The sequence below is a fragment of the Panulirus ornatus genome, chromosome 7 (assembly GCF_036320965.1).
Source record: "Panulirus ornatus isolate Po-2019 chromosome 7, ASM3632096v1, whole genome shotgun sequence".
NCBI classification, from domain to species: domain Eukaryota; kingdom Metazoa; phylum Arthropoda; class Malacostraca; order Decapoda; family Palinuridae; genus Panulirus; species Panulirus ornatus.
The window spans coordinates 12,420,822-12,443,668 of NC_092230.1; the positions used below are offsets into that span (position 1 = coordinate 12,420,822).

At 39.3% G+C, this 22,847-nt stretch overlaps 1 protein-coding gene across 6 annotated transcripts in view; it reads left to right on the plus strand.

Annotated features, from left to right (window-relative positions):
* The window catches only part of Sgf11 (SAGA associated factor 11kDa), a 431,536-nt gene that overhangs the window by 140,959 nt on the left and 267,730 nt on the right, over nt 1-22,847 (plus strand). For 4 of the 6 annotated variants that reach the window (XM_071663261.1, XM_071663260.1, XM_071663258.1 and 1 more), the window contains exon 2: nt 13,463-13,622. In XM_071663261.1, the coding sequence (XP_071519362.1) occupies nt 13,484-13,622 (139 nt within the window). In that variant the 5' untranslated portion in view covers nt 13,463-13,483. Of the gene's footprint in view, nt 1-2,848; nt 2,936-12,411; nt 12,470-13,462; nt 13,623-22,847 lie in introns of those variants that run through there. The other 2 variants (XM_071663262.1, XM_071663259.1) reach the window with 2 other exon arrangements.

Below are 22,847 nucleotides of genomic sequence, written 5' to 3' on the forward strand. Positions count from 1 at the left end.
ACATTGGTATGTATGTATGTATGACTCATGGTGAGGTGCCTGAGGACTGGCAGAATGCTTGCATAGTGCCATTGTACAAAGGGAAACGGGATAAGAGTGAGTGATCAAATTATAGAGGTATAAGTTTGTTGAGTATTCCTGTGAAATTTTATGGTAGGGTATTGATTGAGAGGGTGAAGGCATGTGCAGAGCATCAGATTGGGGAAGAGCAGTGTGGTTTCAGAAGTGGTAGAGGATGTGTGGATCAGGTGTTTGCTTTGAAAAATGTATGTGAGAAATACTTAGAAAAGCAAATGGATTTGTATGTAGCATTTATGGATCTGGAGAATGCATATGATAGAGTTGATGAAATGACAAGCCCCTCCCCCCGCATGCATGCGAGGTAGCGCCAGGAAAAATGCAACAAAGGCCACATTCCTTCGCACTCAGTCTCTAGTTGTCATGTATAATGCACCAAAACCACAGCTCCCTTTCCACATCCAGGCCCCACAAATCTTTCCATTGTTTAACCCAGACGCTTCACGTGCCCTGGTTTAATCCATTGAAAGCACGGCAACCCTGGTATACCACCGTTCCAATTCACTCTATTCCTTGCATGCCTTTCACCCTCCTGTATGTTCAGGCCTCGATCACTGAAAATCTTTTCACTCCATCCTTCCACCTTCAATTTGGTCTCCCACTTCTCCTCGTTCCCTCCACCTCTTTGTCAATTTTTCCTCACTCATTCTATCCATGTGACCAAACCATTTCAATACTCCCTCTTCTGCTCTCTGAACCACAGTCTTTTTATTACCACTCATTTCTCTAAACCTTTCATTACTTACTCTATCAAACCACCTCACACCACGTATTGTCCTCATACATCTCATATCCAACACATCCCCCCTCCTCCGCACAGCCCTATCTATAGCCCACGCCTTGCAACCATATAACATTGTTGGAACCACTATTCCTTCAAACATACCCATTTTTGCTTTCTGAGATAATGTTCTCGCCTTCCACACATTTTTCAATGCTTCCAGAACTTTCACTCCCTCCCCACCCAGTTAATCACTTCTGCTTCTATGGTTCCATCCGCTGCCAAATCCACTCCCATATATCTAAAACACTTCACTTATTCCAGTTTTTTCATTCAAACTTACCTCCCAATTGACTCGTCCCTCAACCCCACTGTACCTAATAACCTTGCTCTTATTCACATTTACTCTCAGCTTTCTTCTTTCACACACTTTACCAAACTCAGTCACCAGCTTCTGCAGTTTCTCACCTGAATCAGCCACCAGCACTCTTATGTACATATACTCTCGGCTTTCTTCTTTCACACACTTTACCAGACTCTGTCACCAGCTTCTGCAGTTTCTTTCCCAAATCAACCACCAGCTCTGTATCATCAGCAAACAACAACTGACTCACTTCTCAAACCCTCTCATCCACAACAGACTGCATACTTGCCCCTCTCTCCAAAACCCTTGCATTCACTAACAACCCCATCCATAAACAAATTAAACAACATTGGAGACATGGTTAATAGATATAAACTTGAAAAGAAAGAGACATAGCCAGACCAATCGATCGACTTTAAAATAAATTCACCCCCAGAGCCAGATGGAATTCCTGCTACAGTAAAACTTATGTTGCCTGTAATTTGAGACTATGAAATGTTCAGACCAGAGTATATTTTTCAATTTCAGTTGGCTCCCTTCCAGTGTCCGAAAAATTGAGATTTGTATAGATATTTCAAATTGTGCATGCACCACACCACAGCTATTAATGTACTCACCACCCCATGTTTTATGGCACTTGTTGATTATTTCCCATCTCATTTGCTTTGTGGCATGGTTTTGTTTGCTGGTTTTGCACATTTGTGTATTTTGAGCCCCCCTGATTACTATTGTGGACAATGGCTCCTTTCAAGTGTCATCAGCAATAGTCTGACAGCTCCTTAAAGCTATCTATATCTCACACAAAGCTTAAGAGGAGTATCTTCAGGCCTTGGAAATAAGATGAAGTTGTATGAGAGGCTGATTGAGGGCGAATCCAAGACAGCACTTATGAAGGACTCCACTGTCATCATGATGACTATTTACAACATCACCAAGCAAGAGAAGATCAAGGCATTTAGTAATGCTTATTTGCTTACATATGTTAGTGTTTACTTTATGTAAGATGTTAACAAACAAGTAAAATGTTTTAGAATGTGTTTGCTGTGGAAAGTACACCAAAACCTCTCTGAGGGTTGTGGGTGGATTAAGCATAGGTCCTGAGAGGAGCATGCCACTTTCATGCCAGTGGGTTAGTTTCACTGTTCCCACCATAGTGTGCAGATCTGTGCTACTTGTGTGATTTGGCTATACCTGCTAATATGATTTTCCTACATCTGCTGCGTTTGTGTTTGTAAGTATGGCATCCAAACACCAAGCAACATCTCCAACCCCAGAACCAGTAGTTAAATAGAAGAGAACATTTCTGACCTTAGGAACAAAGCTAGAAATCTCAAGATGGGCTTATGCCGGTGAGGGAGCATCAGCACGGTAGAAAGTGCACCAAAACCTCTGGGAGGGCTGGTGGGTGGAGTAAGCATGGGTTGTGAGTGGAGTACTTCATGTTCCTGCCTATGGGCCAGTCTTGCAGTTACCAATGTTATGTGCAGATCTTTGCTGTGTGTTTTGGGTATACCTATTAATGTGATTTCCTTGCAACCCACTGTGTCTGTTTGTTGATATAGCATAAAATGTTTAACATCATCTCTTATCCCAGAACCAATAATTAAATGTAACAGAACCCCCTGACCTTTAAAATGAAGTTGGAAATCTTACGAGGCAGTGTCAGCATTTGGGTATTTTTACAGCCAAGGTGTATCTACAGTCCACAACATAAAGAAAATTGAAGAGAAAATTCAAGTGCTGTGGTCCACTCTACTCCACTGTCTGCTAAGGTAACCATGAGGATTAGAAATCCACTTATGTTTGTCATACATAAAGGATTCGACACGAGACGACTAAAAGCTGCCTTGATAACCTTCAGGTCAGGTATAGAGCTCTGAAGATTTATGATGATATTGCAAAGAAAAGAATACAATGTAGTTGAGCCAGAGTCATATCAAGCAAGTATAGGAGGGCTACATAAGTTTGTTCAATGTTAGAAGCTACATAACGTGATGATAGTGAGGGAATCCGTGAGGGCTCTTTGCAATTTGTTTTTGTGCATGGCTTTTGCAGGCAATTTCTGAATTATTCAGTATGTTCATGAGAATTTAATAATTAGAATTTTCGTTACCTGAAAGGGCAAATTTCCACAAGCATATTGAGTTTTGGAGGTTATACTGCACTGCTAAATAAGATGAAAGATACTGTAGCCAAACCCCTTACACTACTGCAGATCCAATACCAAGATCAGTTGCAATATTTAAAAAAAAAATGCTAACAGTCATTACAGAAAGGAATATGTAAATTACTGCTAAAGAAGATGAAAGATACTGTAGCCAGACCTCTTACACTACTGCAGATGCAATACCAAGATCAGTTGGAATATTGAAAAAAAAGGCTAACAGTCATTACAGAGAGGAATATGTAAATTACTGCTTAAACAATAAAGATTAGTCATCCTAACTTTGCACATGATTAAAGTATTTGAGAGTGATAAAAACATAAGTGGAACGTTTTATTTCCAACAGACTCATAGATGAAGAATAGCGTGGAATTGTTCTGGTAAAAGCATGCAAAGACAACTGCTAAATAAATCAAAGGACACCTATGAAACATTTATGAATGGAAAAAGAATGGACACGATGTTGCAAAAGCATTTGATAGAGTAAACTATGGAGTGTTACAATAGAAAATTTCAAGACAAAATGTGGAAGGAAAGTCAGGCAAATGGATCAAATAACAGAAAGCGTACAGGAGTTGCAAATGGACAAAGTCTTAGGAAGATGTGGAAGGGGAAGTGCAAGGAATGATTCTAATTGCAGGACTCCTTGTCATCATGATGTAATTTATAGATGAAGTAGTAACAGTGAATGAAGTCAGATGTTTTGCATATAGCAATTAAGGTTCTGTGCAGGATGAAGAAAAACTAAATGTAATCTGGAGGTGGACAGATGTGAACTTGATAAAATGTAATGAAGGGAAATATTAACAAATAAGTTGTGGGCAATCATCACTATATCAGTGCTTACATGCAGAGGCCTTACAGGAGATATAGAATGTGAAGTAAATGTTGAAGATTTGGGAGTTAAATGTGAAATGAATATAAGGAACGTACTGAAAAGATAGTGCTTTCAAGCCTGATAATTAGTTGGTTGATATTGGGATTATGTGTAGTAAGAAGTAAGCTTGAATTGAATACTGCTGCATTGTATATTCTCCATTAAAGCAGATTGAGTTAAACAGGATAAAGAGAATACAAAATACATAGGATAGTTGTGGGTGAGAAATGTAGGTGCTCTGAGAATGTTTGTTAGGCTAAGCTAAGCTATGATATTTGGTAGGGTAAATGTACAGTATTAAAATGTTAAATTAATTTTTGACATGATATTTTCAACATGATATTTTCCCTGGGGATAGGGGAGAAAGAATACTTCCCATGCATTCCTCACGTGTCGTAGAAGGCGACTAAAGGGGACGGGAGCGGGGGGCTAGAAACCCTCCCCTCCTTGTATTTTAACTTTCTAAAAGGGGAAACAGAAGAAGGAGTCATGCGAGGAGTGCTCATCATCCTCGAAGGCTCAGATTGGGGTGTCTAAATGTGTGTGGATGTAACCAAGATGAGAAAAAAGGAGATAGGTAGTATGTTTGAGGAAAGGAACTTAGATGTTTTGGCTCTCAGTGAAACGAAGCTCAAGGGTAAAGGGGAAGAGTGGTTTGGGAATGTCTTGGGAGTAAAGTCAGGGGTTAGTGAGAGGACAAGAGCAAGGGAAGGAGTAGCACTACTGAAACAGGAGTGGTGGGAGTATGTGATAGAGTGTAAGAAAGTAAATTCTAGATTGATATGGGTAAAAGTGAAAGTTGATGGAGAGAGAGATGGGTGATTATTGGTGCTTATGCACCTGGGCATGAGAAGAAAGATCATGAGAGGCAAGTGTTTTGGGAGCAGCTGAATGAGTGGGTTAGTGGTTTTGATGCACAAGACCGGGTTATAGTGATTGGTGATTTGAATACAAAGGTGAGTAATGTGGCAGTTGAGGGAATGATTGGTATACATGGGGTGTTCAGTGTTGTAAATGGAAATGGTGAAGAGCTTGTAGATTTATGTGCTGAAAAAGGACTGGTGATTGGGAATGCCTAGTTTAAAAAGTGAGATATACATAAGTATACATATGTAAGTAGGGGAGATGGCCAGAGAGCGTTATTGGATTACGTTTTAATTCATAGGCGTGTGAAAGAGAGACTTTTGGATGTTAATGTACTGAGAGGTGCAACTGGAGGGATGTCTGATCATTATCTTGTGGAGGCGAAGGTGAAGATTTATAGGGGTTTTCAGAAAAAAAGAGAGAATGTTGGGGTGAAGAGAGTGGTGAGAGTAAGTGAGCTTGGGAAGGAGACTTGTGTGAGGCAGTACCAGGAGAGACTGAGTACAGAATGGAAAAAGGTGAGAACAAAGGAGGTAAGGGGAGTGGGGGAGGAATGGGATGTATTTAGGGAAGCAGTGATGGCTTGCTCAAAAGATGCTTGTGGCATGAGGAGCGTGAGAGGTGGGTTGATTAGAAAGGGTAGTGAGTGGTGGGATGAAGAAGTAAGATTATTAGTGAAAGAGAAGAGAGAGGCATTTGGATGATTTTTGCAGGGAAAAAATGCAATTGAGTGGGAGATGTATAAAAGAAAGATACAGGAGGTCAAGAGAAAGGTGCAAGAGGTGAAAAAGACGGCAAATGAGAGTTAGGGTGAGAGAGTATCATTAAATTTTAGGGAGAATAAAAAGATGTTTTGGAAGAGGTAAATAAAGTGCGTAAGACAAGGGAACAAATGGGAACTTCAGTGAAGGGGGCTAATGGGGAGGTGATAACAAGTAGTGGTGATGTGAGAAGGAGATGGAATGAGTGAGTATTTTGAAGATTTTGAAAATGATTTGGTAAACAGAGAAGAGGTAGTAAAAGCTTTGCGGAAGATGAAAGCCGGCAAGGCAGCAGGTTTGGATGGTATTGCAGTGGAATTTATTAAAAAAGGGGGTGACTGTATTGTTGACTGGTTGGTAAGGTTATTTAATGTATGTATGACTCATGGTGAGGTGCCTGAGGATTGGGGGAATGCTTGCATAGTGCCATTGTACAAAGGCAAAGGGGATAAAAGTGAGTGCTAAAATCACAGAGGTATAAGTTTGTTGGGTGTTCCTGGTAAATTATATGGGAGGGTATTGGTTGAGAGGGTGAAGGCATGTACAGAGCATCAGATTGGGGAAGAGCAGTGTGGTTTCAGAAGTGGTAGAGGATGTGTGGATCAGGTGTTTGCTTTGAAGAATGTAAGGGAGAAATACTTAGAAAAGCAAATGGATTTTTATGTAGCATTTATGGATCCTTAGAAGGCATATGATGGAGTTGATAGAGATGCTCTGTGGAAGGTATTAAGAATATATGCTGTGGAAGGCAAGTTGTTAGAAGCAGGGAAAAGTTTTTATCGAGGATGTAAGGCATGTGTACGTGTAGGAAGAGAGGAAAGTGATTGGTTCTCAGTGAATGTAGGTTTGCGGCAGGGGTGTGTGATGTCTCCATGGTTGTTTAATTTGTTAATGGATGGGGTTGTTAGGGAGGTGAATGCAAGAGTTTTGGAAAGGGGCAAGTATGCAGTCTGTTGTGGATGAGAGAGCTTGGGAAGTGAGTCAGTTGTTCTTCGCTGATGATAGAGCGCTGATGGCTGATTCATGTGAGAAACTGCAGAAGCTGGTGACTGAGTTTGGTAAAGCGTATGAAAGAAGAAAGTTGAGCGTAAATGTGAATAAGAGCAAGGTTATTAGGTACAGTAGGGTTGAGGGTCAAGTCAATTGGGAGGTAAGTTTGAATGGAGAAAATTTGGAGGAAGTAAAGTGTTTTAGATGTCTGGGAGTGGATCTGGCAGCGGATGGAACCATGGAAGCGGAAGTGAATCATAGGGTGGGGGAGGGGCGAAAATTCTGGGAGCCTTCAAGAATATTTGGAAGTCTAGAACATTATCTCGGAAAGCAAAAATGGGTATGTTTGAAGGAATAGTGGTTCCAACAATGTTGTATGGTTGTGAGGCGTGGGCTATGGATAGAGTTGTGTGGAGGAGGGTGGATGTGCTGGAAATGAGATGTTTGAGGACAATATGTGGTGTGAGGTGGTTTGGTCGAGTAAGTAATGTAAGGGTAAGAGAGATGTGTGGAAATAAAAAGAGTGTGGTTGAGAGAGCAGAAGATGGTGTTTTGAAATGGTTTGGCACATGGAGAGAATGAGTGAGGAAAGATTGACCAAGAGGATATATGTGTTAGAGGTGGAGGGAACGAGGAGAAGTGGGAGACCAAATTGGAGATGGAAAGATGGAGTGAAAAAGATTTTGAGTGATCGGGGCTTGAACATGCAGGAGGGTGAAAGGCGTGCAAGGAATAGAGTGAATTGGAACGATGTGGTATACTGGGGTTGATGTGCTGTTGATGGATTGAACCAGGGCATGTGAAGTGTCTGGGGTAAACCATGGAAAGTTGTGTGGGGCCTGGATGTGGAAAGGGAGCTGTGGTTTCGGTGCATTATTACATGACAGCTAGAGACTGAATGTGAACGAATGGGGCCTTTGTTGTCTTTTCCTAGCGCTACCTCGCACACATGAAGGGGGAGGGTGTTGTTATTCCATGTGTGGCGAGGTGGCGATGGGAATAAATAAAGGCAGACAGTGTGAATTATGTACATGTTTATATATGTATATGTCTGTTTGTGTGTATATATATGTATACATTGAGATGTATAGGTATGTATAGTTGCGTGTGTGGACGTGTATGTATATACATGTGTATGTCGGTAGGTTGGGCCATTCTTTCATTTCCTTGCGCTACCTCCTTAACGCGGGAGACAGCGACAAAGCAGAATAAATAAATAAATATTTTCAACTTAAGATGGGTTTATCAGAACATAACCACATCGTAAGTCGAGGAGCGTCAATAAAACAAGTGGATTGGAGTGTGTGAACCACTACAAAAGATTAAAAGAGCTGGAGCTTCACAGTCTGGAATGCGAAGTGGATATTATATGCTTGGCAACAAATGAAAGGATTAGAAAAAAAGAAATTTAACATGAAAGCAGCTATGCAAGGAAAATGCAGTATAGTTAAATCAAAAGCGATTCTTAGAAACACAATAAAATGGTTTAACAAAGATACAGAGCTGCCTAGGGAGGAGGTTTAAGTGATATCTGGTAATCTAAGAAATTTATATGGTTGGATTACAGAAACATTCAAAGAAGTTTAGACTCATGGTGAAAGACAATACTGGATGACCTGATATGAAATAAGTACACCATTGGAGTAGCTGCTGAAAAAGTTGGCATATTCAGTGAGCAAGGGAAGTGGTCAGGTGGTGAACACTTTGTTAGTTTGTTGTCATTGCAAAAATCTCATCATGGATACTTGTAAGTACTATCATTCAGAGATAATAGACGATATCCCAGCCTCAAATTTCATTAATCTAAATACATCCAAATTTCCCCTACATTAACCAGTACTAATACAGTACTGTCAAGCACATTCATGGATGTATTACTTGCCAAACACACATTTACTTCCAAACATCATTTTCAACATCCGGCTCCCAAAATACACCCTTGTGAAACCATACCACCGAGAGAAACAAATGTCATGTTTCAGGTATGGCAACTGCCCAGCACCACAAGCTTTTTTTCTTATGTTTGAGGCTCCAGTTGTGGACTAAAATCCACATCAAGGCTGGGCCTTCACTGAAATATAGAGAGGATTTGGAGAGGGTAAAAGAAAAGACATGGGAAAGTATACAGAATTTAAGGGAAGTGAAAAACCTATCGTAGAATGTGCCATTTCATAGATATTGGGAAGGATATTAGAGGGTAGATAGTTTCAAAGCTTGAAGATGTTGGAAAAGGAACAGTTATCAAAATTACCCTCCCTTGAGTTACCAGCAACCACACAGTAATCATATGACATAGGAGCTTGCTGAGTATTAACAATGAAAAGACCCTATACATGACCCGTTCTACTTTTGATGTTAACATCCCAGTAAAGACAGCACTTTCTATCCACAGATGCTTATCACTAGAGCATCACTGACAGAACCTTGATATCTCTACTTTCTGAAACCCTTGGAACTAACCAAGAGACTTGGCATACTCTCATATTGCTATAGGATTCTCATAAAAGGATCCTGGAATTATGGTGATGGATAGGATTCTGTAAAAAGGATCATGGGACTATGAAGATGACAAAATGAGAGAGGTTTCCTTAATTCATAACAAGAAAGGTCTTCTCTGATCAATCCAGAGATTTTATAAAGATTTTTGAGAACATAGGAACCAGTTATTAAGAAGATCTAATACTATGTACAATTAGAAGGCTTGGTAAAGAGAAAGGATATTTGCAAGGTTTCTAGAAGATAGATAAAGGAATTTCTGAACTCCAGAAATGAGCATTATTTGCAGCATAGAGACAAGTTTTGGTCAAAGAATTTTGCTTTTCACAATGGAGTAACTCCAGAACTGAGCAGTTTGAATTTAGAATTTCAAGTTTAACTCACAGTCCAGTAAGTGTGGTAAATTGTGATTGGCTTTACAGAAATCACACCTGACCAAGAAATCACTTCAGAATACTGAAAGTTTTGAAGGTTGGCAAGAGTGAGTTAGATTTGGTCCTTTGTAGGCCACAGCAAGAGTGAGTTAGATCTGGTCCTCTGTAAGCCACAGCAAGAGTGAGTTAGATCTGGTCCTTTGTAGGCCACATGCTGAAATGCCTTGCAATCATTCGATAAGAGATTTCAACAGTTTAATTATGTAAAACTAATTATGAAGATTTTTGTAAATCTTATGAATGCAACTGATGCTTCTGAAATTGTTGCTTCTGTTGGGAAATGACTTTAGATTGAAGTAGAACATGAGTAAGAAATTTAAACTTAGGAAGTGACAGTGATAAAAGATGATGACAATTGGAATATTTTGGGATAAATGAACAGCTGTTGTTGTGAAGATTAATTTTAATTGTGGATCAGCATGCCTTTGTAAGTCTCTCTCTCAATTATGAAGTGCATAGAATCAGAGTGCAAGTAAAACTAATTGATTCCCATGTTAATGACTTTTTGTGAATAACCACCTCATCTTGCACCCTAAATTGACATGTTGGCAGAAATGCTGTCATGTCTTGTGCTAGTAATGTTTGTAAGTACAGGTACACCACCGATTTTCCTGCATTTTTAGTTCCTAAGGCTTGCTGGATTAACCACTTTGCCAGACCAACTGTGGTCACACAATAATAATTCATCAACACACCTCTAACCCACTAATTATACATCTCCCATGTGTCTAATATTCAGCAGCTCCTTTGTGGTTTGCAGACCGCCTTTCTCCGCACACTTTATTCATGGAAATTCCATGATGCTTCTTGAATCTTTGAAGCCACTTTTCACGATAGTCACGATCATGTTGCAATTTAAGTTCTTTATGGAACAACTTGTCCTAGTCCATCATCATGCTACCTGACAAGTCCATTCCATCACTCTGATGCTGTCGAAACCATTCATCATCACTCGATCGTGCTCAGTACTCTTACCATCTTTCATAGTTTTTCTAATCGTCATTTGCTTCTTGGAATCGCTGTCTGCATAGAATTTCAACATTTTCTCCCTTTGCTTCTTTATATCATAAACAGTTGATGAACCAATACTATAGATGTCACACAACTTACGCACTGAAACACCACAGTCCATTTTTTCAACGGTTTTACTTTATCTTGGATCGATGTGGACTGGTGTTTATGTTTGACACCATGACTGACCGTTTTATGTCTTAGAATTCATAGCTAGGGTTAAATTTAAGCAAAATAAGCTGAGAATCTCACAGAATTGTGGTATCACCACCAACGAGTGCAGTGTAAAGAATGTAAATAAGCGCACCCTACACACAACACCATCTGTGCCCACCCAGTAAACTAGTCTGGTGGTCGCAGTAATTTCAGGTTCCCTCATGTAATTTTGTCTGGACTAAAGGAGGTGCCGAACTATCAGTTGCCAGAAATTCTGTGGTGTACCTGTATAATGCAATTTTTTAGAAATAAAATACATTATGGTTTTGTTTTTCTTTTTGTACTTATACACTTTTATATTCATTTGAGTTAACTAATTGGCTACTTTGGTGTCCACCTTTTCTCTAAATTTCACTCAAGTCCTTCAGTATAAAAAGGTTTTGGAACCCTGGTACAGGTATTTAGCACTTCCAGTTTTGCTGTGGCATTTTTCTTCAAGTAAACACAATTACTCCAACTAGCGACTAGCATTCACTGCCTGTCAATGCATATTTAAAGCATGTTGCTTTTTGAATTGGTCATTTTTTAAAGCTGGGGCTTGTTATTAATTCTCAGAAATTATTATTATGTTGATGATGTACTTTTTCTGTGTGCTTTTTTTTTTTTTCCAATTTTTATGTTGATGGTGTACTTTTTGTGTGTGCTTTATTTCCAATTTACATAGTTCCATTCATCAATCAAGACACATGATGTTTTTTACCCAAATATTCATGCTTTGCTTTTGGATACTGTTGCATTTGTTTCCTAAATCTAAGGATTGATACAAGAGCTATGACAGTGTTGGTTCTGCTTTTGCTGCCTTCATTGAGATGAAACATAGAAAACTGATGAAATGAAGAATATTCATTTGGTGCATTTATTTTTTGGGATGGAATGTGTCCGTTCCCAGTGGTTATGTACAGGTACTGGAATATGCAATGTAATATTATCTAATTCATATCTTGCTTCGGTTGTGATCATTGTGAAATTATTAACCATTTGTTTCAAGTATATATTTAAAGAGTATTTGATTTGGGTAGAGTATATTGTTTAGGATAATGAAATTTGCTTTGCATTAATGCCATTTTGTAATGCAAATTGTGATGCTTAACTAATAGAGCTTGGTATATACATATTACATCAGTACACTACCCATGTTTTTGTAGTACTAGTGTTTTGTGAACATAATTTATGTTTTGGAGAGTGGGATCTGTGTTCGCTTTCCTTATTTGATGGCTTGTGCGTGACTTGATACAAATTGATCTAATACTTTAGTAATTAGCTTTTCATGACTGATAATGTAATAAAGATATTTGCCTTACAGTACGGTGCGCACACGAGGACAAAGTGAAGTTTGGTCATCCAGAAGTGGAGGTGGAGGTGCTGGGGGAGGAGGAGGAGGAGGAGGAGGAGGGGGAGGAAGAGGAGGAGGAGGAGGAGGAGGTGGGGGTGGGAAGGGTTGCAGAGCAGGTGGTGTAGGGAAAGGGATGACCAAACCAAGTCACAGAGAACAGGTAGGTTATAGCTATCATTGAAATGGCTTGCTGCAATAGTGCAACATAGGTGCTTTTGGTTGCAAAAATTAGTTTTAGAATTGGTTTTATTATAGATATCTTTAGTTTTACTAAATTGTTTTATTACAGTTGTGGTATTACAGGTAAAGCAGTGATTTTGTTTTCATGTTTGTTTTACTTGTTAGTTCATTTTTGATAAGTTGAAAGATTTTTCCTTTCTTTTTTTGTAAAGCATCATTTTAAGTTGTGTGTCCACATGCACAGAGTCTGAGATGGTGTTAATTAGTTTACTTAAATCAGGGTTCATACGGGTCTGCAAATTTTTGAATAAGTAATTTTTGCAGATTAAAAATTCAGGTCTAAAAGGATTAATAAAAAAATGCAGAAAAATTACAGGTTTGGTTTGAATTTCCCTAGGGTCAGAAAATATTGTCCAGTGATAAATATTCAAGTTCTCATCCTGTTATCCCTTTAGATTTTTAATAACTGTCTAAAATTGATGCTGTAAATGTAGATGGTGAAATTATAGTTCTTTGGAATTGGTGATGCTTACATTCTCCGAGGAACACTTTTAATCAATATGGGTTGAAATGTGGTCTTAGGGCTTGAAAAAGGTATGAATTTTACTACTTTGATAGGTGTACAAACCCTGTGTAATGACAGATATGCATGATCTAGAATTTTTATTAATTGGTTATCAGTCTTTTTTAACAGGCATGAAATATGAATTTTACTATGCTTAGCCATGTAATTTTGGCATGTGTGTGTGAAACTGATTGATTGTCACCTGCAGTTTGATTTCCCATAAGTGCTAGAGGTTTAAGGAACTTGCGAGACTTTTAGTTCCAGAACTCATATGGGTAAAGTTGATTTGATACCTTGGGCCAGAAGATTGCTTTGTGATAACTTTGTCTACCTCTGAAATGAAAGTATGCTGTTTTGTTTCACAGTATGTGTGAAAGGACAAATTTTTAACCCATTCCTGTATTTTAGGTAACAAATACTACTGGCTGGATGGTTCAAGCAGGAGGTGGTGGTGGCGGTGGCCGTGTTGGGATAGATGGAAACATATTAACATCACTTGCATCACCAGAGACCCTTGATGTGATGGCTCAGATGATCTGTCAGGAACTTGTTGATGATGCCATTCTAAGTTAGTTGTACAACACTTTTTTGTCTGTTGAATATTGAATATGTAGTGTAATCTATAGTTCACCTTGCAGTATTTGTATCCAAAATTCTGAATGACTGAAAAATAAGGAATGTAAAATTATTGTTTTATTGGTAGGAAAAGTTTTTATTATAGTTTTTTATCATATTTTGTAAGAGATTGACAGTAAGATCTTTTGAATCGGTGGCCATGGATGTAACTTTTATCATTTGTGATACAGTAAAAAAGGATTCACTGATCATGTTTCATAAATGTGTGCAAATCACATTTATCCTGGTATTGTGGTCATCACAGATATTGATCAGTTATTAGAATAATTTTTATGTTGAGTGGTATGGAAGGTTTCATTACGAGGAAGAAATAAAAATTTTGAAGTTGAATTGGGCAGATTGACCTCTTATGTTTATACTGTAAATTAACATTGCACATTCAAGCAATGCCAGTAAATTAAGTTCTTAGATTAGCAAGGAAGAGAAATCTAGCAATGGAATTTTTGCTCTTGGTATGATTCAATTCAGACACTTTATTTCCCAAGAATCATCATTATTTAGTACTGGTGGTTAAGATTATTGAAATGATCATAGCAGATTATAGCACTGCCTAGGGTCATCAATTATCATACAGGAATGAAGTTTTACCTTCCTGTCTACAGTCCTTGCAGAAAAAATTGGCATGATAGGGCCTGCGCATGTCTTTTTCACCAGATAGTATCATACTCCTAAAACATTACTGAAATGTGGAAAAATACTGGGGTAGCTCATGGAAGTTGGTGGGGAGGGGTGGACCTCTGGGGTAACAACAGATGGTGGTCAGTCTAGCTATCGTGGTGGGTAGATGTTTTTTCTGTTGTCCTGACATGAGCTTTTTTACCCAACCCATGTGTGCTTTGTGGTGGGTTTTTGTTGCAATGCCTAGCCCTAAGGACTTATACAAAGAGGATATTGCTGCTATTGTATCCTTGTACAAGGTAGTGCAGTGTAATAAAGAAGTAGCTGAATCTACATGGCTGGCACTACAAAGCTCTTTGTTCATGGTGGTGGCATTGACATTCCTGCTCAGAAGAAACGACCTGGATGACCTCATATCACTTCCCAATGCACTCGGAAGATTATCCAGCTTCAGGTAGACAAGAATCCATGTATTTCAGCATGACAGTTAAAGGAAGACAAACCTAGGCTATTTGGTCATGTGTCTGTACATATTATTTGTAGCTGGGTTCATGATCACTTGAAATTCAAGAGGTGTATGCCTCCTAAGAAACCACTTGACAGACTGCCAGTGCAAGAATAGACTTGCATTTGTCAAGAAATATTTGCAGTGGCCCAACAAAAAATAGAAGAATGTTGTGGTCTGGTGAAGCTACATTTGATGTCACTGGCAGTCATATAGGCAAAGTGTCCTGGAGGCCAGTTAGTTATCTGTATGACCCTAAGTACATTCTAGCATCTGTAAAATATTTAGACTCGCTAATGGTTTGGGGGGCTTTTTGCTGTAATGGTGTTGAAAGTCTTGTGTTTTGACCTTGAAATGTGACTATGAATCAGAATCAACACCTGGAGCTGTTGTGTGATGAATTTCCTGACTGTTTTGAGTAGACTGGCTGTGATATTTTTATGCAAGACAGTGCATTGTGCCCCACTGCTAGATTAATATGTGACTGGTTTTCATTTTGTTTTCATTTTGTTGTGTGACATACATTCAGGACTGGCCAGGTAACTAGCCTGACTTCAACCATGTTGAGAACTTGTGGTTGATTATAAAGTCATAGTTGTGTGGGCAGGATAAATCCAGCATTCCTAAGCTCCAGGCCACCATCCAGGATATTTGGGACAACCTTGACCCAACATGCCCTCAGCATCTTGCAGCACCTGTTCCCAAGCACCTTCAGGATTGTATTAAGGCCAAGGAACATCATAACATCATACAGAGTACTAAGGTGGTGGGGTAGTACCTGTTTTATCTTGTTTCTTGATATTTTTATATGTTACATTGCACTGTAAGTAGGGCATGCCAGTTTTTTCCACTGGCACTGTATGTTTTATGTCACTTTTTTTGACAATTAGGATAGGGTTTTCTTCAGATATTTTATCTGCCATCCATTTTTGTGCTGTAAATGTTAGGACTGCAGTAATGTGTGAAGCTTTTCTTGGTGAATTTTGCGCATTGGTTGGGTTATTAGTAAATACTTGCACTGGATTAATTTGATATGCATCATCAAAATGCTTTTGCTGGCAAGCACTGGATGCAAGTGTCAAAAGTTTTAACTAAAGATCAGTTTTTCAGTCCATAGTAACTATTTCTTGATCTATAGGCATATGTTATAGTTTAAAATATGTACCATCCTTTACCATGCATTATGGTAAAGGATATTCTTGTATTGGATTTAGCACACCTTTGCCTTCCCTGGCCCATTCCCTCTCTGCATCTCATTCCAGTATAATATATTTGTAGTGACAGTCAACAAATGATACTTTGTAATGGTGATTGTGGTTTAAGTTTTATTAATTGGTTTATATGATATTTTAGAGCAATCATTTATGAATAATTGCATGTTGAAAAAAAGCAATGTAAAACCAGATATGCTGTCACAAATTTGAAATTACTATAAACATTTGTGCACTAGAGTTAGCATATATTTCATCAAACTAACTTTATTATTGAAATGATATGAGATTTACTATTTGGTGAATATAGAATTATAGAGTAGTCATTTATGAGCAAATACATGTAAGTAAAATAATGCAAGACCAAAAACAGCTTCACACATTGATTGCATATTTACTTTCTGCCTCAGGAATCCTTTGTATCACTATGGAACTCCCACAGCATTCAGGAAGCTAGCTGGCCATGTTCACTGGATGGGACCATCAGTCAAAGTGTAATGATGTTATGTGGGTGTTTATGTGGGGAAAGTGCGAATTGCTAAAGAAGTAAATGTTAATTGTCTTCACTGTGGTAGTTGCATGTTGGGTATGAAGGGTCCTGGGCTGTACTGGATCAGCAAGTGCTGTAATGTAGGGATGGATGATGTCCAGTGGGATTGATTGTCAGTTCAAAGTGAATTAGCGGGGGTGGGCTGGATTCATGTCTGTTTAGGGGTAAAAGAGTGATTGAAGATATTTGTGGAGAATTAGACTTTTTGTTTTAGTTGAGCCTTTGTTTTAATTGTGTAATCTAGTGCATCATGTTGTTGCTACTGTGGTGTCAGGGTGTTGTGATGTGATTGTTAAGTTGTGTACTTATTGAAAGGCCTTTCATGTTGTGCTTTGTTGAAGGTAATGGGAACTCAAGTAGGAAGAGATTGAAGAGGGTTGGAGAAAGAGCTTCACCTTCAGAAATGCAGTTGTAGAGTTTAGAGTTTAAGTGATAAAGGTGAAGCTATTTTAAGTGACTGGCATGGTGGCTGGTTATAAGATTGGCCAACTACTTTCTGTCATTGCTGTGGAATTTAAGTGCTAGTGGTATTGTACATCTCAACAAACTTACTGTAATGATGATATTAGCGTAAGATTTTCTAATTGGTGTATAAGATATTTTAGAACATTGATTCATGAACAAAATGAAAAACATCATTGTAAGATAAAAAGTGTTACAAATTGATAATGATTGTAAACATTTATGCAGAGCTGTTGGCATGCTATAGGTACCTCATTCACCCAGTGTTAAGCGTAATTACATATCTGTAATAACCTATTTGTACTGTGTGGGGAGGGAGTTTACACTTTTGGAGCATCATCTCATGAACATTCTCAGCTATCAGAAAACATTTTGAATTTATGTATTGTGTCAGCATTTACCATGTTTACATTCATTTTGTTCCTTTTCATTTACCACTTTTATGCTATTAGAGCACTTCTTCACGTCCTTTGTAGCAAGTTTCTTGAATGATTTCTTGTATTCTCTGATTGGCCTATCCTGTCCTTAAAAAATGTTCACTTTTTGTGTTATGAATCTGTTTTCAAAACTTGAAGGTTGTGATCAGATCACCCCTCACTCTTTTCCTTTCGTGTGTGGGAAAAATGTAAAGCCTCTAGCCATTCCCCGTAACTCAGCTCTGTAAGTTTTGGTACCATCTTTGTTGTTTTCCTCTGGACCTTCTCTGTCAGTTTTTGGTGCCTCTTTAGGAGTGGTGACTAAACTTTAGAAGCATATTCTAGTTTTAGCTTTATGTAGGATATGAAGAGCTTGCTGAATACCTCCTTATCCATAAATTTGAAAGCTGTATTTGCTAGTAGACAGTTGGTCTTCTTAACTATTCTCCAATGGCAGGACTCAGGCGACAGGTTAGGGACATTTTTGACTCACAAGTCTCTCTCGCACAGTTTCTGGTAGCTTATTTCCTGCTAAATGATAATCATAAAAAGTCCTTTTGCTGTAACCCATCCTCATTATTTTGAATTTACTTGGGTTGAATTTCATCAACCATGTATCAGACCAAGTTTGGAGTTTCTCATTGTCCCCATGTAAGTTGATACCACCATCCACGCATTCACTTCCCTTGTGACTTTTGCCTCACCCGTATACATAGTCAGATAGGATTCCATACCTTCTATAGTGTCTGCAAAAAGAACTTGACTGCCCCCCCCCCCATATATTTTCAAAGGTGATGCATGTCTAAGCTTTATTATGGGTAATAGTATATGACAGTCTAAGAGTGAAATCATTGTTTATCTGGTCATTTAGGTTAATGATTCTAATAGTATGAGCACCAGCAGCTTGCGTCAGTGCACCTCAGGCTATCTTTAGGTGAGGACACACACACACACACACACACACACACACACACACACACATTCACTCTCTCTCTCTCTCTCTCTCTCTCTCTCTCTCTCTCTCTCTCTCTCTCTCTCTCTCTCTCTCTCTCTCTCTCTCTCTCTCTTTCTCTCTCTCTCTCTCTCTCTCTCTCTCTCTCTCTCTCTCTCTCTCTCTCTCTCTCTCTCTCTCTCCTTTTTTTTTGGGGGGGGGGGGGGAATTTCAATTTTGAGTGCTGTATTTCTTCCACCTGTGCTTCAAGATGGTTGGCTCTTACGTTTCTAATGAGGAGAGAGCCCAAATTCTTACTTGGAAACAAGAAAATTTGAGTATATGTGAGATTTCTAGGTGCACTTGGGTACTTAGAAGACCTGACCAGGAGGCTGCTTGTCGGAACTCGTGGCCTCCCGACAACGTCACCTTACCACCAAAACCTATCCTTGGTCACTCAGGGAAAACTTCTAGATTGACTGATACCCTTAATACAAGAAGTATTTTAGTAGCCTTGCATTTCAGCCACCAAACTCTAGAAAAGCCATCCAAAACTTTTAGTAAACGTTCCATAAAGAACTATTCAACAACGCCTGCATAAGGACCTTCACATTCCCTCTCACAAGCCAGCTCCCATATCCCAGCTTGTGAAAGAATTGAAATGCAAACAACTCCTATTTACAATGAAACGCAAAAACTGGAGTGAGCAGCAGTGGCGTAAGGCAGGGAAGGGTGAGGAGGCTGGAGGGTGCCAGCTGGTATGACTCTCATTTCAAGGTGAAGATGATTAAACACCCAGATAATGTGATGATTAGAGGTTGTTTTAGTGGTACAATAGGTAGTAGAGGGTTATACTTCCTACTTAAACACACTACAATGAATGGAGAGCTGTACTTTAAGGAGATAGAGGACCATCTGCTTCCTTTTTTATTAGGTTCATGACTGTGATCACGTTATGCAGGATAGTGCCCCTGCCAGAAAGCTATAAAGGTAATGAATTGGTTATCAGAAAAAAAAGAATTTACTGCTGGAGTATCCTGGGAACTCTCCAGGCCTTAATCCAATCGAGAACTGCTGGAATCAGATGAGTCAAGCTTACTTCCTGCAGCACCTCTTGAGTGCCTCACCTCATTCAGGAGATCCAGGACCCTATGGACCCAAAATATAGTCCTAAAATACTTCAGGAATCTTGTCAATTCCATGCCCAGACTTATGCTGATGGTAACAGGGCTAAAGGAGAGATGACGAAAGTACCAAAATGTAAGTGTGACATAGCCTTTGAAAATGTATGGGTTCTTTTGTGGATGCTAGCAAATCACACATTTAGATAAGAAAATGATAAAGGTCTTAGAACAGTACCCTTCTGCACTCCTCTGGTGACCTCAATCCGTTTTGAGAAGACTTCTCTGACATGTGTTCTTTGTTCCCTTGCTCTTAGATAGTCTCTCTATTAGAGGGGTCTACCCCTGATTCCTTCCTACCCCTGATTCCTTCCAGCTTCTTAACCAGCCTCTCAATAGCTACGGTATCAAAGGATTTCTGATAGTTCAGACAAAGACAGTACACCCAGCCATCCCATTTGTCTTAGACATAGCTCACTCTTTCATAGAAATGTAAGATGTTAGTTACACATTACATCCTTTTCCTAAAACTGTGCTGTCTCCCACTTAGTTAATTTCTCTTGTGGAGAATCATCCACATTTCCTTTGATTATCATTTCCAAAACTTTATAGATCACTCATCAAGGAGATTGGTCCATGATTCAATCTCTCTTCCTCATCTCCTTTCATGTAGATAAGTATGAAATTTTCCCTTTTCCACTTTCTTAGTACTTTGTCTTTCTCCAGCAACATCTTGGAAGTTTTTCTGGGTTTGTCAGATGTATCTGCACACATCTTGAGCACATGTGGTGAAATATTACTGGCACTATGAGCCTTGTATGGTACAAGATCCTTTAGTGTTCTTTTGATGTCTTTTTCAGACAAAATTTCTATAGATGAGGTTGTGTGTAGGAAGGTGGATGTGTTGGAAATGAAATATTTAAGGACAATAAATGGTGTGAGGTGGTTTGATCAAGTAAGTAATGAAAGGGTAGAGAGATGTGCGGTAATAAGAAGAGTGTGGTTGAGAGAGCAGAAGAGGGTGTGCTGAAATGGTTTGGACTTATGGAGTGAACAAGTAAGGAAAAGTTGATAAGAAGGATATATTTATGACAAGTGAAGGGAACAAGGAGAGCTTAGGGATCAAATTGGAGATCAAAGGATGGGGTGGAAATGATTTCATGCGATTGGGGCTTAGATATGTAGGAGAGTGAAGACGTGCATGAGATACAGTGAATTGGAATGATACGTTATACTGGGGTTGACGTGCTGTCAGTGGATTGAACCAGGGCATGTGAAGTGGCCAGGGTAAACCTTAGAGATATCTGTGGGGCTTGGTTGTGGATAGGGAGCTGTGGTTTCGGTGCATTACACATGACAGCTAGAGAATAGATGTGAGCAGACATGGCCTTTCTTTGTCTTTGTGGCACTACGTCACTAACATGGAAAGGGTTATCAAGTATAAAGAAATCATTACTTTCTAAAACCACCTTTACATTCCATCTCGCTTGCATTGGGGTTATGGTGTTATGCACTGTGGAAACACTTTTTAACTTGTAATTTACTTCTTACGGGAGCGGGGGGCCAGAAATCCTCCCCTCCTTGTATTTTTTAACTTTCTAAAATGGGAAACAGAAGAAGGAGTCACGCGGGGAGTGCTCATCCTCCTCGAAGGCTCAGATTGGGGTGCCTAAATGTGTGTGGATGTAACCAAGATGTGAAAAAAGGAGAGATAGGTAGTATGTTTGAGGAAAGGAACCTGGATGTTTTGGCTCTGAGTGAAATGAAGCTCAAGGGTAAAGGGGAAGAGTGGTTTGGGAATGTCTTGGGAGTAAAGTCAGGGGTTAGTGAGAAGACAAGAGCAAGGGAAGGAGTAGCAATACTCCTGAAACAGGAGTTGTGGGAGTATGTGATAGAATGTAAGAAAGTAAATTCTCGATTAGTATGGGTAAGACTGAAAGTTGATGGAGAGAGATGGGTGATTATTGGTGCATATGCACCTGGGCATGAGAAGAAAGATCATGAGAGGCAAGTGTTTTGGGAGCAGCTGAATGAGTGTGTTAGTGGTTTTGATGCACGAGACCGGGTTATAGTGATGGGTGATTTGAATGCAAAGGTGAGTAATGTGGCAGTTGAGGGAATAATTGGTATACATGGGGTGTTCAGTGTTGTAAATGGAAATGGTGAAGAGCTTGTAGATTTATGTGCTGAAAAAGGACTGATGATTGGGAATACCTGGTTTAAAAAGCGAGATATACATAAGTATACTTATGTAAATGACTCCTTCTTCTGTTTCCCATTTTAGAAAGTTAATACAAGGAGGGGAGGATTTCTGGCCCCCCGCTCCCGTCCCCTCTAGTCGCTTTCTACGACACTCGAGGAATACGTGGGAAGTATTCTTTCACCCCTATCCCCAGGGATAATATACATATATATATACATATACACATACACATACATACGCACATATACACACACACACACATACATATATATATATGAAAAATGTAAGAAACAATTTAGAAAGCTGAAACTTCTAGCTTGAAATGAATGAAAAAATGAATGTCACATAATGGTTCAACCTCTGGCTGTGGAAAAAGGAAATGTATAATTTATGCATATGCACCCGGGCATGAGAAGAAAGATCATGAGAGGCAAGTGTTTTGGGAGCTGCTGAATGAGTGTGTTAGTGGTTTTGATGCACGAAACCGGGTTATAGTGATGGGTGATTTGAATGCAAAGGTGAGTAATGTGGCAGTTGAGGGAATAATTGGTATACATGGGGTGTTCAGTGTTGTAAATGGAAATGGTGAAGAGCTTGTAGATTTATGTGCTGAAAAAGGACTGATGATTGGGAATACCTGGTTTAAAAAGCGAGATATACATAAGTATACTTATGTAAGTAGGAGAGATGGCCAGAGAGCGTTATTGGATTACGTGTTAATTGACAGGCGTGCGAAAGAGAGACTTTTGGATGTTAATGTGCTGAGAGGTGCAACTGGAGGGATGTCTGATCATTATCTTGTGGAGGCTAAGGTGAAGATTTGTATGGGTTTTCAGAAAAGAAGAGTGAATGATGGGGTGAAGAGGGTGGTGAGAGTAAGTGAGCTTGGGAAGGAGACTTGTGTGAGGAAGTACCAGGAGAGACTGAGTACAGAATGGAAAAAGGTGAGAACAATGGAAGTAAGGGGAGTGGGGGAGGAATGGGATGTATTTAGGGAATCAGTAATGGACTGCGCAAAAGATGCTTGTGGCATGAGAAGAGTGGGAGGTGGGTTGATTAGAAAGGGTAGTGAGTGGTGGGATGAAGAAGTAAGAGTACTAGTAAAAGAGAAGAGAGAGGCATTTGGACGATTTTTGCAGG